General features: G+C 42.0%; 1 protein-coding gene across 2 annotated transcripts in view; it reads right to left on the bottom strand.

The window, feature by feature from the left end:
- Positions 1 to 10,990: 10,990 nt before the first annotated feature.
- Positions 10,991 to 15,084, bottom strand: part of SF3B1 (splicing factor 3b subunit 1) — a 32,617-nt gene continuing 28,523 nt past the window's right edge. For both annotated transcript variants that reach the window (XM_006035475.3, XM_006035476.3), the window contains 3 exons: positions 13,523 to 13,795; positions 12,798 to 13,014; positions 10,991 to 11,478 (listed from right to left, as the gene is read on the bottom strand). In XM_006035475.3, the coding sequence (XP_006035537.1) occupies positions 11,320 to 11,478; positions 12,798 to 13,014; positions 13,523 to 13,795 (649 nt within the window). In that variant the 3' untranslated portion in view covers positions 10,991 to 11,319. The remainder of the gene's footprint in view (positions 11,479 to 12,797; positions 13,015 to 13,522; positions 13,796 to 15,084) is intronic.

The raw sequence follows: 15,084 nt of genomic DNA, 5'->3' as shown, positions 1-15,084 counted from the left end.
TGCCATGCCTTGATGTTGCTCCAAGAGTTTGGGAGGCTGCCCGGAGGATCCAGTCTGGTCCAGTCAACTGCAAACTTGCAACTCAGGCAAGCAGCTGTGGCCCTTCTGGCCCTATTGGTGTCAGGACATCAGACACCTTAGGGCAGGGGTAGGCAAAATGGTGGATCTGGCCGATGGTCAGACTCCATTTCCCAGCAGCCCCTGCTTGTATCACTGTGGCTGGTTTCCATGGACACTGCAAGAGCCATGACTGCAGGTAGGGCCATGACAGTGCAGGGCCAAAGTTTCTGGGGCGTGCAGGCAGTGGATCGTGGCCCTTTCGGGTTCCAGACCATGCTGGCACTGCTGCAAAATCCTGGCCCCAGATTCCATGTTTTCAACACCAGCTCATGTAGGCTTCTGCCCTCTTGGCCCTGACCTGCTGGTTACTCTAGCTGTGAACTCAGGGTGGTTTGGGTGTCTCCCAGGGTCTTCTGCAGCCCTCCCTTCCAGGAGCTCCATTCCCTGCAAAACATAGAGCAGGGGTGTCCAAACTTTTTGAATGTGGGGCCGAATCATGAACTTTTTATCACCCAGTGGGCCGGCAAGCCATATTCAAAGACCTCACAGGAAGCAGTATCACATCACCACCACCCCCTCCCCCTGAAACAAAAGTACAGTGTTTACTTTTGTTTCCCGTCACAGCACCTTGGGCCTCAGAAAACAGCTTGGAGGGCCACATGGCGGCCCACGGGCCATATGTTGGACAAGCCTGACATAGAGCCACAGTTTATATGCCCTGGAGCCATTTTTGGTCAGGTGATTCCCTAATCAAGAGGGATTTCCCCTTTTGCCTAATGGGCAGCCTGCCCTTTCCTGCTCAAGCTTATCCCACCTACTTGCAGTCTTTATCCTCTGGCTGCCTGGAAACATGCATCACTCATCTGGTTCATTACAGTGCAGCTAGCTTTGGCTTGGCTGCCTGTCTACACAGCAAGGCTAACCTGCTCTCCCTTCCCCTTTTAAGGAACAGGGGCCCTTGGCTGCCCGTTAAAATATTTAAAAATTCAGAGGGAGTAAGCACAACAATAGATCTATATAGTTAAAACTGTTATAGGGAGACATTTTATGTTCATTTATCCTTTGCTTTGCTTAAAAGGTTAGCAGTCCTTTTTAAGTGAACAGACTTATTTATCGGCTACTTATTAATCTTAATAGTGTGTAAGTTATATGTATATGAGAGCATTTGAAAATAATGGATTCTTGCTTGCATAAACTTCACAGAAAAGCTTTAATTAAAACTTGCATGTAAAACAGTGAAAAGGCAGGACAATGCAGAGAAGCAGAAAATCAGTACTGAGGTGCTTAGTTGGGTTTTGCTCTAAGTTTAGTGTGCCAAAAAGACACTAGCAACTTCATTACAGCTGAAATTAGGCCCCAACCAAAAGTTAAACTTCATGCAAATATACAGATTTTTTAAATGAATATTTTTAATGGTTACCCTATGCATGTAATAAACCAGGCCTGGGTGCTCTAAATAACATGTGCGAATTCTAGCATAGGCAAGAAAGGATGCATTTCAGCACATCCAGGCTGGTGAAGTTAAGCCTTATATATAACCAGCTACAATATACTAAAGCACACCTGGCCTTATTTACACTGGAGTTTTTCTGAACATTTCTTAGAATGTGCTAGTTAACAAGTTATTAAATAGACACTTCTTCTTTTAGCCTAAACACCTCTTCTTTTAGCCTAGACAGCTAAAAGCAGGAAACCAGACAAATTTGAACAAGGGCAGATAATTAACTAACATGCTGATAGCACAGTGAACTGCCCCGTAAGTTTTTCATAAGTCAAAACTGGAGAAGCACTGTTATGGAGAGGGAGCTGTCAGTAGAACGGTCACTGGACCACCCAGTCAGCTGTGAAATGGACGTGTGTCGAATGGCCTCTGGCATGCATCAATCGATGCATCTCCAGCAAAACCAAGCAAGTGATTCTTCCTCTCTATTCAGCATTGGAGAGACTGCAACTGAAGTACCGCGTCCAGTTCTGGGTGTCGCACATTAACAAGGAGGTGGTAAAACTTGAGAGAGTCCAGAGAAGGGCCACCCGTGCAATTAGACATGCATGGCAAGCCATATGAGGAAAGGCTGAGGGAGAATAAGCTGATGGAGAATAGGTTTAGGTTGGAGATCAGAAGGCAATATTTTACAGTTAGGGTGGCCAAAATCTGGAACCAACTTCCCAGGGAGGTGGTCCTCGCCCCTACCTTGGGCAAATTCAAGAGGAGGTTGGACGATCACCTGTCTGGGGTCTTGTGAACTGAGCATTCATTCCTGCCTGTGGCAGGGGGTCAGGCTAGATGATCTGGTCAGGTCCCTCCTGACCCTAGCTACTACGAGACCTAGGACCAGGGCCGGCCCGCCCTATCCTATCCTATCCTATACCTGTGGCCGCAGGCGGCCCCACAGCCAAGGGGCCCCTGCAGTCGTGAACACTCAAAATCAGTGCTGTAGCAAGGCGGGGTGGGCAGTTGCCACCTGTCTGTGTTGTCACCACTGCTGCTGGCTTTATGTCCATCTGCTTGCCATCCCCATCTCCCCCATCGCTGATGCCACCACCAGCTTCTTCGGGTGCTTGCCATTGCCCCCCCACCAGCTTCATCATGTCAGGGGGCCCCAAAAAATTGTGGGCCAGCCCTGCCTGGGACTCTTCAGCTTGAAAAAGAGAAGGCTGAGAGGGGACTTAGTAGCAGCTTACCTCTACATCAGGGGGGTATATCAAGGGCTCGATGAGCAACTGTTCACCAGGGCACCCTTGAAGAAAACCAGAAGTAATGGCCACAGACTCCTGGAAGACTGCTTCAGGCTCAACATTAGGAAAAAATTCTTCACAGTCAGGGTGTCCAGACTCTGGAATAAGCTCCCTCCAGAGGTGGTACAATCACCTACCCTGGCAATCTTCACAAGGAGACTGGACAGTCACCTTGCTGGGGTCACCTTTCCTTCTTGGTGCAGGGGGCTGGACCCTATGATCTTCCAAGGTCCCTTCCAGCCTTACAGTCTATGAATCTATGTTGGTCCATAATGGATAATCGACCTGGAGATACTAGGCCTGGGCCTTTGAAGAGGATATATCCAGTTGTCCATTATACTAGATGGCAGTTTTGATCTGGCAGTGCCTTTTTTTGAGATGGGAAAGGCATTCTGTTAGAATTTGCTGCTAGGTATAGTTATAATGTCAACATTGACCACTATAGGAGACAAGCATTTCTTTATGCCAAAAATAAATAAAATATTTAACATTTTATCAGAAAGAGACAGACAAACTGAATATTTATAAAATGCACTAGCCTTTGTCTGTGTTTTCTGAGCTTCAACTGAATGCTCTTTCTGACCGACACAAATCTATTATTTATTTCACAAAAACTGATAAACTATTGCCAATACTTACAGCAAATTAAGATAGTTTGTCATTTTCTTTTAGGAAATTAATTAGGCTAATTCAATTTGGCAAACTATATATTGTACAATAGAGTTTATGGTAAACTTAAAAGACACGAGAAAAAACAGGTGCTTCTATTTGTTATAGATTTAAACATTGTAGAGTTTTTACAAATATCTTAAGAAAGAAAAACATACAGGATTTGAACTTCCATAGAGGATTGTAATTGTGACATTTTAATAGGAGCATTTGCATGCAGCTGAAAGTCTTATACTTTTGTTTAGCTGAGAAACTCAGCCCACTCTCCCTGGGTATTATATCCGCCCTTCAATCTTGTCAGTATTAACTAGAAAACTTAATGCCACAAAAAGCCTATCTATATTCCAACATGGTTGTAAAAGGCAAATGTTTAGCATGTTTGCTGTGTGCAGACACCAACAATAAGATAACAGAAACATCTGAAAACAAACATCTATAGGATAATTAAATAATTTTGTACTTGGAAAATGTGTTGTTATTAAATTAGGAAATAGCCCCGCTTTCTGAACGTTAAATCTTTAGCCTTAAAAATTCAAACCAATAGCCACCTGGTTTTAATTTCCTGGCCTAATCCTTCTGTCTCAGTGCCATACTGTGCAAAAAACAAAGACTCCATTCTTTAATTGTGACTATTTAACCTTAGCTGTATTGCTAGTACCTTGGAATCTGGAAAAAGCTAATATACAACATCCTCCTTCAGCAGCTAAAATAGTAAATAGTCTTTCCTGCTCTTTTATCAGTTATGCTCTGGACATACCAAAGTTTGCACAATCTCAGATATTTGGATTTTGATAAGCAAAGACACAGACTCTTCAGTCAAGATAACTATAATTGAACAGCATGTCCTTACAATTTTGGATTAAAGATTGACTTCACCATTTTAACTTAAATTGGGAAAAGACAGACAGACAGTCTTTAAAAATGGTTCTCATTTAAGAGCAGTATCTTGTTTAAATGATGTATAAATAGCTTTACGCAGGAATTTCCAACATATAAATGCCAGTTCTAAGACTTATGAACCAACATATTCCACACTAAATATAGGATAACAAGCTAATCTCATAGCAAGATTATATATCCTCTACAGCCAGAGAAAAATAGCTTCTACTTACCCAAGAGGTAATCAGATGTTTCACACATTTTGCCATCAGTCCCACATTCTTCTCTTTGTGGGTGCCCAGTACAAAACAACAAGGACTGAATTTGCAGAAATACTTAGCACTCAAAACTTCACTGAAATTAGTGAGTGAAATCTTTTATTTGACCAACTGCAAGCTTGGCATAGATTTAAACAAGCTTTTGAATACAGTGAATTAAAAAATTATTTATGGAGGCACTGCATTTCAACGGTTGTATAAGTCAAATCTATCCCAACCATGCAATTGGTCCAATAAAAAGTTTAATCCACAAAAATCCTTGCCCCTCATATTTCCTGGACCATCGTGGGTACAATATCACACCAACACTACCAAAATTAGTACATCAACATTTCAACAAAAAAAGCTGAGTGCTGTGGAAAGAAATCAGGATGTAGGTGCTTAATGTTGATCACCCAAAACTAATGGATGCTTTTGACAATGTCAACCTTAACACTGCTGTGCTGTGGTCCCTCAGCTGTAAAATAATACTATCACCTTGCCAGTATTGTGAAGATACATTCCTGAATATTCTTAAAACACTCACAGAACAACACAGAAGCGCCAGACAGAATGTAGTCATTCTATATTCAATGTAGGGTCTGGATGGTATGCATAAAATAGACATGGAACCATACACTGAACATGGTGGATAAAAAGAAATGTCAAACAACTATTAATTCAACCATTGTCTAAATGCGGTAGGGGACCAACAGAAAAACACATTACATCACCATATATTCAAAGATTACATTATAATGAACATGCATGGGAGGGGGTCTCAGTCCAGGTTGCATAGGGACTCAGTTCTGTGTGTTCTATTTTATAATGTTATGGTCTTTTAACTTATCTTTTAATGTAACTTCATATAGTCACACACATTAGAGATAATAATATCCAGATGGCAGAGTATAGTTAGCTAAGTTACAGGAGTCTGAATGAATTAAAATCCAAAAAAATCCATTTTTTCACGTAGAATTTTTTCTAAATTAAATTAATCCTTAGGATAAACCTACCAACTCCACTGGAATTATAACAGGAATAGATTGGGCTTAATCTTTCTATTCCCTTTAGCTGACTTTGCTATTATCTTTTTTGTTTGAGAGTTTTGGGCATAGGCGACTGTTAGGGGGTTCACATGCCCCCCCCCGACAGGGCAGGTGCTCCCCCCCCAGATTCAGGAGGCACCAGTCACTCATGGTTTGGGGGGGAGAAGTGATAATATTGAAATAAAATTATTAATAGCTTTTATGTTCTTGATTTTCATCTTTTTTATGTTGGGGGGAAAAATAGCCCATTTTAAGCCATACATGGATGCTGTACAAGTATAAGCAGCCTAACTGCAGTTATCCAAATCTCAATTATTTTAAATTCCATGTTAGCAAGAAGCCACAACCCCCACATCTGTTCAGAATGGTTGAAAAATACTTCTCTTTGCCAACACCTGGATAAATCAGTGGCCTTTCATGACATTTGGATAATTGAGATTGTACTATACAGGGAGTATGCAGTACAAATTTATAATAGGAAATTTTTTTTTTGTGGTTTGAAAAAGCAGTCCCAAGAGGGTAACACGAATAACACCCTCAGTAGTATATGACTGAAGAAACTGTGCTCATCAGGGAGCATTACTCATCACTCCCTTAGCATGTGGCCCCAGCCTGCATATGCCAAGGTTGGTTAGTTTTTCAAGCCACAGAATCAGCAGTTACAATGTATCCATCTTGTGACTAGATAAATAGTACCAAGGGATCCTCTTCATCATGAAATACTGACTACATTCCCGTTTTTTGAGTTTGACCCAGAGGACATGGAATTTATATTTACTGACTCCAGGCTAACACATGCCTGCAGATGATAGGTTTCTGAGTAACCCAGCAGGTGTAACAGACTTGTCTTGTCCTCACTAGTACAGAATCAGGCCTTCAATCTTCTTTAAAACACACTTGTATACAGAAAAAAAAAATACTGCAAACTGGCATAGAGCAGGGTTTCCATGTCTCTGGCAACTCAGTGATTCATTTGGTTTACAAAAACAAGTATTTTCTCTCAGCCTTGCAAATTTGCCTTGGGCATCTGTGAGTCTAGCTGGGTCCTTTCCCTCTCTTATCTTGCCATCCATGTCAGTTCTCCGTTGCATTTGTACAGTGCAATGAGGTGCCACCAAGGGCTTAGCTGGAGGGTGATAGGGGAGCAGAACATAATTAGTGGCAGGTGCTCAGGGTAAAAAAACGGTAGGAAGTTAGAAGCAATTGGGTATGCAAGGAGCTGGATGAATTTGCATGTAACCTAACCGGATCAGTTAGGCATTAAACTACAGTGTTCTAGTCTTAGGGCTATGTCATTGTGAAAAGACTTACCTCAGCTGAACATGGAGCGAAGCTGGCAGGATGCTGCACCAGAACTAGAACGTGGTGAAAGTGAAATCTCAGCGTCCCTGTCCACCATGGTAAAAGGAAAAAAGGAAAAAAATGGCAGAGTTAGGAGGAGCTGGGACTGGCTCCCACATTGGCGTGGGCACACTTTATAGCAGTGTGCAGGGACTGATTTGCTGCCTTGACCCCTGAGTCTAGGATAAAAAGTCCGGCGGAGGAGCAAGAAGGGGAACCAGAAGTGAGGTTCTCAACCAGCCCGGAGGTGCCAGATTCAGAGCATGGTCCCACCGCAGGGACGTGGTGGCTGCCCCAGGAAGAGGCTTCCTCAAATAATCAGAGCCAGGCAAGGCTCAATAAACTTACCTGAAGAGACTCCTTGGGTATTGGACATCTATAACGCAGACTGGATCCTGGCAGGACCAAATAGGGCGAGGACTGACGAACATCCAACCCACAAGTATAAAACCCGAACAGGGAGCGGGATGCTGGAGGACAAGACAGCCCAGAATCTGAAGACATATTAATAAGGCAAGGTGCAGTAGGGAACACTTGGGCCAAACAACGTTCCAGTCCCACCGTCATAAATGTAAAGGGCCAAGACACCAAAGTGCATGTGATACCAACTGTGGTGGTCCAGGAAATGACATCTTTGGTTGGCGTTAGGCGGGGGGGGGGGAGGGGGGGGGGAGCCCCAAGCAGGAAGGACAACTGGGATGACTTAAGGAAGACACCAGGAGGGATGGAACAGACCATCTTCCTCCCAATTAAAATAATTTCCTAGTAAAGATGTGGCAGGCGAGATCCCTTGGGAAACTGACCAAGGTCCAACCCATCAACAAACCTGTATTTTCCCTAAAGCAATGGCAAAACCAGAAAAGACCCTACGAACTCGATGCACAGGGGAACAGCACAGGAGACTACAGTCATGCTCTTACGTAACTCATTGACAAATATTCCACTGATTTAAGTGCTGGCAGGAACAGGTTTTTATACCTTCCTTCTGGTTCCAGGGGGCTATGCACTGGTTCAGGTTGTCCTACTTGCCACCATAACTGCATGACATTATACACCTGTAACATAAGAGAGAAGACTTGATAGTTCACAACATTCCACTTGAAAAAAAAAAAATATCCACTATGCTGAGCCACAGGCTGCACCATACAGAGATTTGATTTAGCTGTGCATGTCTTGCTGCAGGTGATTTGTCTCATAACTAAAATGCCACACTCAAAATGTACCCGACTGGCATAAACTGACAATAACCAAAATTCCAGGGTCAACTGTATTTACTTTGACAAAATCCAGTACTGCTACCATAATCATGCAGCTATAGCAAATATAGAAGCTAAAAATGTAAGTAATATCAAACAAGTTGAAAACTTTGGTGAGATGCCAGACTCAGGGTTTTGTGTGAATCAGTGCTGGCAACCTGCCATTTGAAATCAAATGTTTACATGTCCCCTCTTATATTTATCATATGAATAAGAAGTATAGTAGCAATAAAGAGTCTGTACAGTACAATTGTTACATTTGCCCTTACAAATGTTGAGGTTTTAGACCACCCCCAAAACTGTTCTAGCAACTTTAATCCTGGCCTTAGGACAGTAATTGCATTTCCAAGATCCTTGTGGTTGTATAACCCACCGGTCTAAACAAGGACATGGACTGACATGGCATTTATAATGCTTTAAACAACTTTAAAGTACTACAAAAATGGAGTGGACAGCTGACGCATTGTGTTATAGCACTACAAATCAAGCAAAAACATATTAAAAAGTTACTTGGAATGAAACAGGAATACCTGAGATGCTTCACAAGGCTGCTTTGGGGTATAGCCAGTGTGGTAACTTGCAGTGCTATGAAAACATGGTGAGGAGAATGTACTGGACTTCCAGACCCCTGGCTGAAGAGCTACAAGCTGCCTCAGAGGTGAGCTTTCTAGCCAGGGGGCAATGGTGGGCTGCTCTTTGCCCCCTTCTCCCCACCACCCAGGAGAGCCCAGTCATTACCAGCCTGCACTCTCCCTTGCCAAGGAAGGGGGCAGACTCTCAGTGAGCAGCTGGCAACTGCCAAAAAGCAACAGCTGGCAGCAAGAGCCCTGGGCACCGCAGGGATGAAGAAAACTGCTCTCCTTGTCCCTACCATCCCTAACAGTCCTGGTGCCAGAACTCCAGATCTCTTACTAGAGCTCCTGTAGGTAGCTGCAAGGTAATTCTCTAACCATAAACCCACCTCTCACCTCACTCTGTGCCCCCCACTCCACTGTTTGGCAAAACAGGCAGGTTGGGGGAGGGGATGGCAAAGTTAGGGGTAGGGTGAAAGAATCCATGGGTGTGTCTGTCTGCCAGCCTTTTGGCTTAGATTGAGTGGGGACATCCAAATCCCAAAACCTCTGGGTTTGGGCCTACATGTAGGATGCCTCCCAATGGATTTGGGAGGATCTGAAGTCCCAGGGTGAGAGCCTGGGATGGAGGATGCTCTCTGGTTGTAGTACCATACATGGTGCTTAGAATGATTGAGTTCTGCCTACTCAATCAATATGGTTTTTGGAATGATTGAGTTCTGCTCAAATCGATACAATTTGGAACTGATTTGGCTAATTTGACCTGGAAAAAAACACACACACACACACACACACACAAATATAAATGCCATTTTTTTTAACAATACTGGGGATCCCCAGTGCTGTTCAGAGGGCAGCAGGAATTCGCACCAGTATTTGAACAGTCTGTGGGGAAACTGAAGAATGATCAAGCATAGGTCCTGCAGGTCTCTCATAGGTAGGCCATCAGTGGGCAGGCTATCAGGGAACCATCCACCTTTTTTCCTCCCCTGGGAGGACTGTGGGGTACCTGGTGTTCTAGAGATGCCCACTGCAACATCTGTAACTGGACAGGCATTGAACACAGCAGTGGAAAACACAAAGTTGCTACTTGAAGAGCAAACAGCTTGTGGCAAAATCACTAGCTTTTTCCCCACCACAAATGGCTGGAATGCTTGTATTTTACTTTTTGTGCTGGAAAAAAAGGCAATTGGGCCTTTTTTCCCCAGCACGTATGCAACATTCAACCATGGACTTAATTGGGAAGCAGCAGTGTTGTCTGTGTGCAACTGAAGTGGTAAAATTAATAATCCCTCGAAAAAGAATAGTATTTCTGTTAAGGGACATAGGCAGACATCTTGCCCAAAAACTTTGCTCCTGTGTTTGGAGATGATGTACAACAGCCTTAATTTTGTCCTCGTGGAATCCTTTACACAAGGAGTATTTTATGATATTCCATTACTTATCTTTCTTCTGGGAGGCTTTATCTTTTGGTGGTGTTAATTTTAAAATTTAAGAAGTTCCTTATCACTCAGTAATTGGTTTCAACCCTATTTGGTGAAAGAGTTTCCTTTCACATTTATCAGCTAGATAGTAAAAATGTAATACTAGAAGAGCACAATACAAGTGCTTAATTTTTAGTTACTGAAGGATCTCTCCCCTTTTCCTCCATTTTAGGAGAGGAAGCTAGATTTTGCTCCTAAAAGAACATTTGTATTCATTAAAATGGTTTATGAAGAGGTAAGGCAGGAATTCATGAAGACTCAGTGAGGTGCGTTTCAATTTTCTGCCAAATAATTCCAGGTACTGACATCGTCTTTTCTAGTCTATCATAACATAACTATAGTGGTTCAGGGCTCACTTTTCTGACATCACTGTTTTCTGTTTGAACCACAATACACCTTGGGCAATACACACAATACATCTTGAGCAACCACAATACATCTTTTCTGTTTGAACCACAGCCCACCTTCTTAACTTCTGCATTTCATTTTTTCCTATGTCAAATGGCGACATCACACCACATTTTATGTCATTTTCCATTTGACAACAGGTCTCTTCCTTTTTTCTTGGTTACTAGGGTATGTATTATGCCATCTTTTTTTTTTTTTTTTTTTTAAACCACGAACAAAGGCTTAACACTCCAAAGAGACTTGATTTACACATCCCTCGGTCCAAAAACCACACACAAATTAGTATTTTATACACAAATGTTTATTTCTCAAATAAACATCCCCTTTAAACACAAGGAATGAAGTCTAAATCTTCATAAAGATGAATCCAAAACAAAATCCCTCCAGTACATTGTGTAATCACTGTGTTCTTGGTCACTACTGGCTTTTACTGTTTAACATCAAAAAACAAGGACAGATTATTTAAAAATCATGCTACTGGATTTCTAGCTCTTCCTCTGACCAGCTCTACTGCTGACCTGCAACATTTTAAAATTTTACATCACCAAATTTGAAGCAAGTTTAAGTATGGAACAGCTGTGCATTAGAACACAAACAAATGAACAAGATTATAAGATGTAGTCAAGTTCATAACGAATGTAGGTGTTTTTCTCGTCATTGTAGATTCGTGGATAATGTGCTATCAAAGCATCCTGTGAGCCAATATAGATTGAATTATAAATCTTCCAATAAACATCTCTGACTTTCCGGGCAGGGTGAAATAAACCCTGGGAAAACAAAACAAATGTGAAATTAAATACTGAATTCCGGAGTAATGTACTTAAGCATTCAATCTTAGAACCTTGTCATTCCTTCAGGGTGAAATCTCACTGAATGAATTTCTGATTTATTTTTAAAGAAAAGTTAAAGAAACAACTACTCCCGTATGCATGACAGCACACGACATCAAGAGACCTGAGCTCTATTGATGGCTCTGCTGCTAACTTGCTGTGACCTGATGCAAGTCACATCACCTGCCTGATTCTCATCTTCCTTATCTATAAAGTAGGGGATACTGCTATGCAGCTTCTCCTTTGAGGAACAAGTCAAAGTGTAATACAAGGGATAAACTTCTATTACCCTCATACAACAGGTTGAATTTTTAGGCTCTCAGATGGTACTAATCCACTATTTAGTACTTTAATTAATCAACCTACAAATCGAAGGTGAGAAACAGAATAGCCAAGAGAGGCCTTCCCTTCCCTTCCTTCTACTTTCCCTCATTCCTACTCACTTTCCTTTTTCTGCCATTCCTCACCCTACTTATATCTCTAATTAGATATATAAACATGTAACCAATAAAACAGAGCCAAGTCTTCACCCATATTCATTTGTCTCTTTATTTACATCTCCTGCTTGTCATCTATTTTGTGTCTTTCAGACTATGACCCTCCAGGGCAGTGTTTGTTTGTTATCTGATTATGCAGCAATGAGACCTTTAATAAAAAGACAACTAATAATATTCAAATCCATTTCTGTAAAGATATGGTTTCTTAGGCCTAACAGTTTACACTGTCTACCTTAAATGCACAAAGGGATGACAGACTATTCCACAGTCCAACACTAATTCCACTCAATGTGTTCCTAATACTTAGACTAAATTCCATTTCTTAGTTTTAGGCCATTATTTTTTCTTATACCTCTTTGTACTATGTTAAATATTAAGGAATAGGACTAATCTCATTACAAATACTTGTAAAATGATTAGCCCATAATAGTGTGATAGTCAAGTCACTTTAACTAAATGTATTTTTTTCTTCAAATCAGCCATCTTTTCTTTTCTACCCTCCCTCCATGTAATTAATTTCGTTTCACTTCACTAATCTCTCTCTGCATTCTCTACGTGTTTCTGGTAACAAAAGGCCCCAGAACCGAATACAGCATTTGAACTATGATGTAGGTACCACTGAAGGTAAGATATTACTTTACAGCACAATCTCTCGATGCAATGCAAACGTATCCAATCTGATGCCCGTTACCCGCAAGAGATTTCTCCCCTTCTGTTCAACCTTTTATAATTCTCTGCCTCTGACAAGTTAAAACATACCTGTAAACAATACTGCAACATTCGACATGGTCCAATAGCAACTCTCAGGCCCTCCAGTGCTCCCATAACTGCCTGAATGACGTGAGGTGATGTCTCAAACACATTGGGCCACACATAATTTAACAAGTGATTCAGAGAATCTTCACAGCCAAATCCATATACCCCAAGAGACATATGCTGTACAACTGCACTGGCTGTTTGTCTGTGTACAAGGTCTCTGCAAAGAAAACACAGTGTAATTAGTCAGAAATCTATTTGAAAACAAATTACTATCAATATTCATAAAATTTCTTGAAACTTAGAACATAAAAAGTGTAACGATACTCTTCTACACTCACCTGCCAACAGCATAAGGCAGAGAAACTACAGGGCAAATCAGGTAAATTAACACAATTTCTGCAAGTTTTATGGCAAAAAAAATGACTGCTCTAAACTCTGCTCAACAGGAAATTAAGTACCAAAAAATCAGATTAAAAAGCAAATCCTACATGGTAAATCCTGGTTTATACGTTCTATAATGATCTTGTTTTATAAGCCTCTAATCTACTATGGTATTACCATAAAAGGAGTGTAATCTGATTTACCTGCAACAGATAAATCTGTGCGTGTTTGAAAAAAACAGTAAGTGTCCATGGGTGTTTTTTTTGCTGTTAAGGAGTTAGACACAGGGTGGACCTGAATTTAAAAACACAGGGAACATGAAAGTGGAGTACAAGTATACTGACCTGTCCATTAAAGCATCTTCAAGCAATGGTGTAACAGCATAAATGTAATCTTTTCCCATCTCGCCAATGTATTCAAACAGGAAAGAAAGAGATTTTAATACACCATTCTGGACATTCAGTTCTGGAACCCTGTATTCATTCATCAATGCAGGCAGTACTGTGAAAGGTGAGCATGTTTCAGCCACAATAGCAATTGCTACCGTAGTACATACTCTGTTCTGTCTTTCCTGTACTTTCAAGTTATTTAGCAATGTAGCCAGTACATCATGAGGTCTGGAAGAGAGAAAATGTGAAACTTCTGTCAACTCATTTGAAGAGGATGGACTTAGCCAATAAAATAAAATAAAATAAGCCAACAAATGGTTAGACTATGCACTTCAATTAGGTGCATCTGATCTGTTAATAGGCCAAGATGATCTGCAAGTTGCATAACTAAGACCCCCTCTACACATTACAGGTAAACCTTGAAAATGTACTAATTTTAGAGCTCATTGCCATCAAGCTTTAATTTGCATGTGTAGTAGGTTTCTCCTGTGGCCAGGACTCCTGCCAGCTGGCAGAAGTCCCAGCCACAGGGGTGCACCGTGCCCAGCTGGGGATGAGAGTCATGCAGCTGAGGTGATTCTCAGCCCTAGCAGCTACCGACTCTGAATCCTGGCAACACCCTGCAAAGTTTCACTTGGAATTTCATGCAAGCCCGATGCCGGAAGATCGTGGCAGCTGCTATCTCCCAGCTGTGGAGGCTTCATGCACCTGAGACTGCAAGATCATAGTAGCTGTGTCACCCAGCCTCAGTGGTGCGTTGGGTGCCTCTGAGGCTGGGAGCCCCTCAGCTAAGGCGGCTTCCAAGTTGGGGGGCTTGCTTCTTGCTTGTCTGCTTTAAACAGGAGCTGATCCTGGGCTCCCCTTGCACTGGCAATAAAACATGGTGGGATCTAATGTGCAATCTCACAGTTGCGCCTCCTGACATGCATGTGTAGCAGGCCAGGAGGCACAATCGTGCGGATCACATGTTACATCCCAAGAAGGACCCCAACCACAAAGATTCACAATAGCTTGCCTCACTTGCTTTTAGCAGTTGACGCATTTGGATAACTAATGACTGTAACAATATGCAGGCTACTGATTTACTTAAACTGCATTCTACAGTCATTGTAGATTAAATTAACAATATTAAATAAAGAGCAAAAAATGTATTTAGTAAAACTCTAAATCTTCATAGTTTCATAGTTGGTAGGGTTGGAAGGGACCTGAGCAGATCATCAAGTCCAACCCCCTGCCACGGCAGGAAAGAGTACTGGGGTCAAACGACCCCGGCAAGGTGTTCATCCAGCCTCCTCTTAAAGACCCCCAGGGTAGGAGCCAGCACCACTTCTCTTGGAAATTGGCTCCATATCCTAGCTGCATGAACAGTGAAGTAGCGCCTCCTGATATCTAGTCTGAATCTACCCTCTGCCAGCTTGTGACCGTTATTTCTAGTCACTTCTGGGAGTGCTCGGGGGGAACAGGGACTCCCCCAATGCCTGCTGGTCCCCTCTGACTAGTTTGTAAACAGCCACTAG

The sequence above is a fragment of the Alligator sinensis genome, unplaced genomic scaffold (assembly GCF_000455745.1).
Source record: "Alligator sinensis unplaced genomic scaffold, ASM45574v1 scaffold1229_1, whole genome shotgun sequence".
Lineage (NCBI taxonomy): Eukaryota > Metazoa > Chordata > Crocodylia > Alligatoridae > Alligator > Alligator sinensis.
This window is presented reverse-complemented; position numbering and strand designations above follow the sequence as displayed.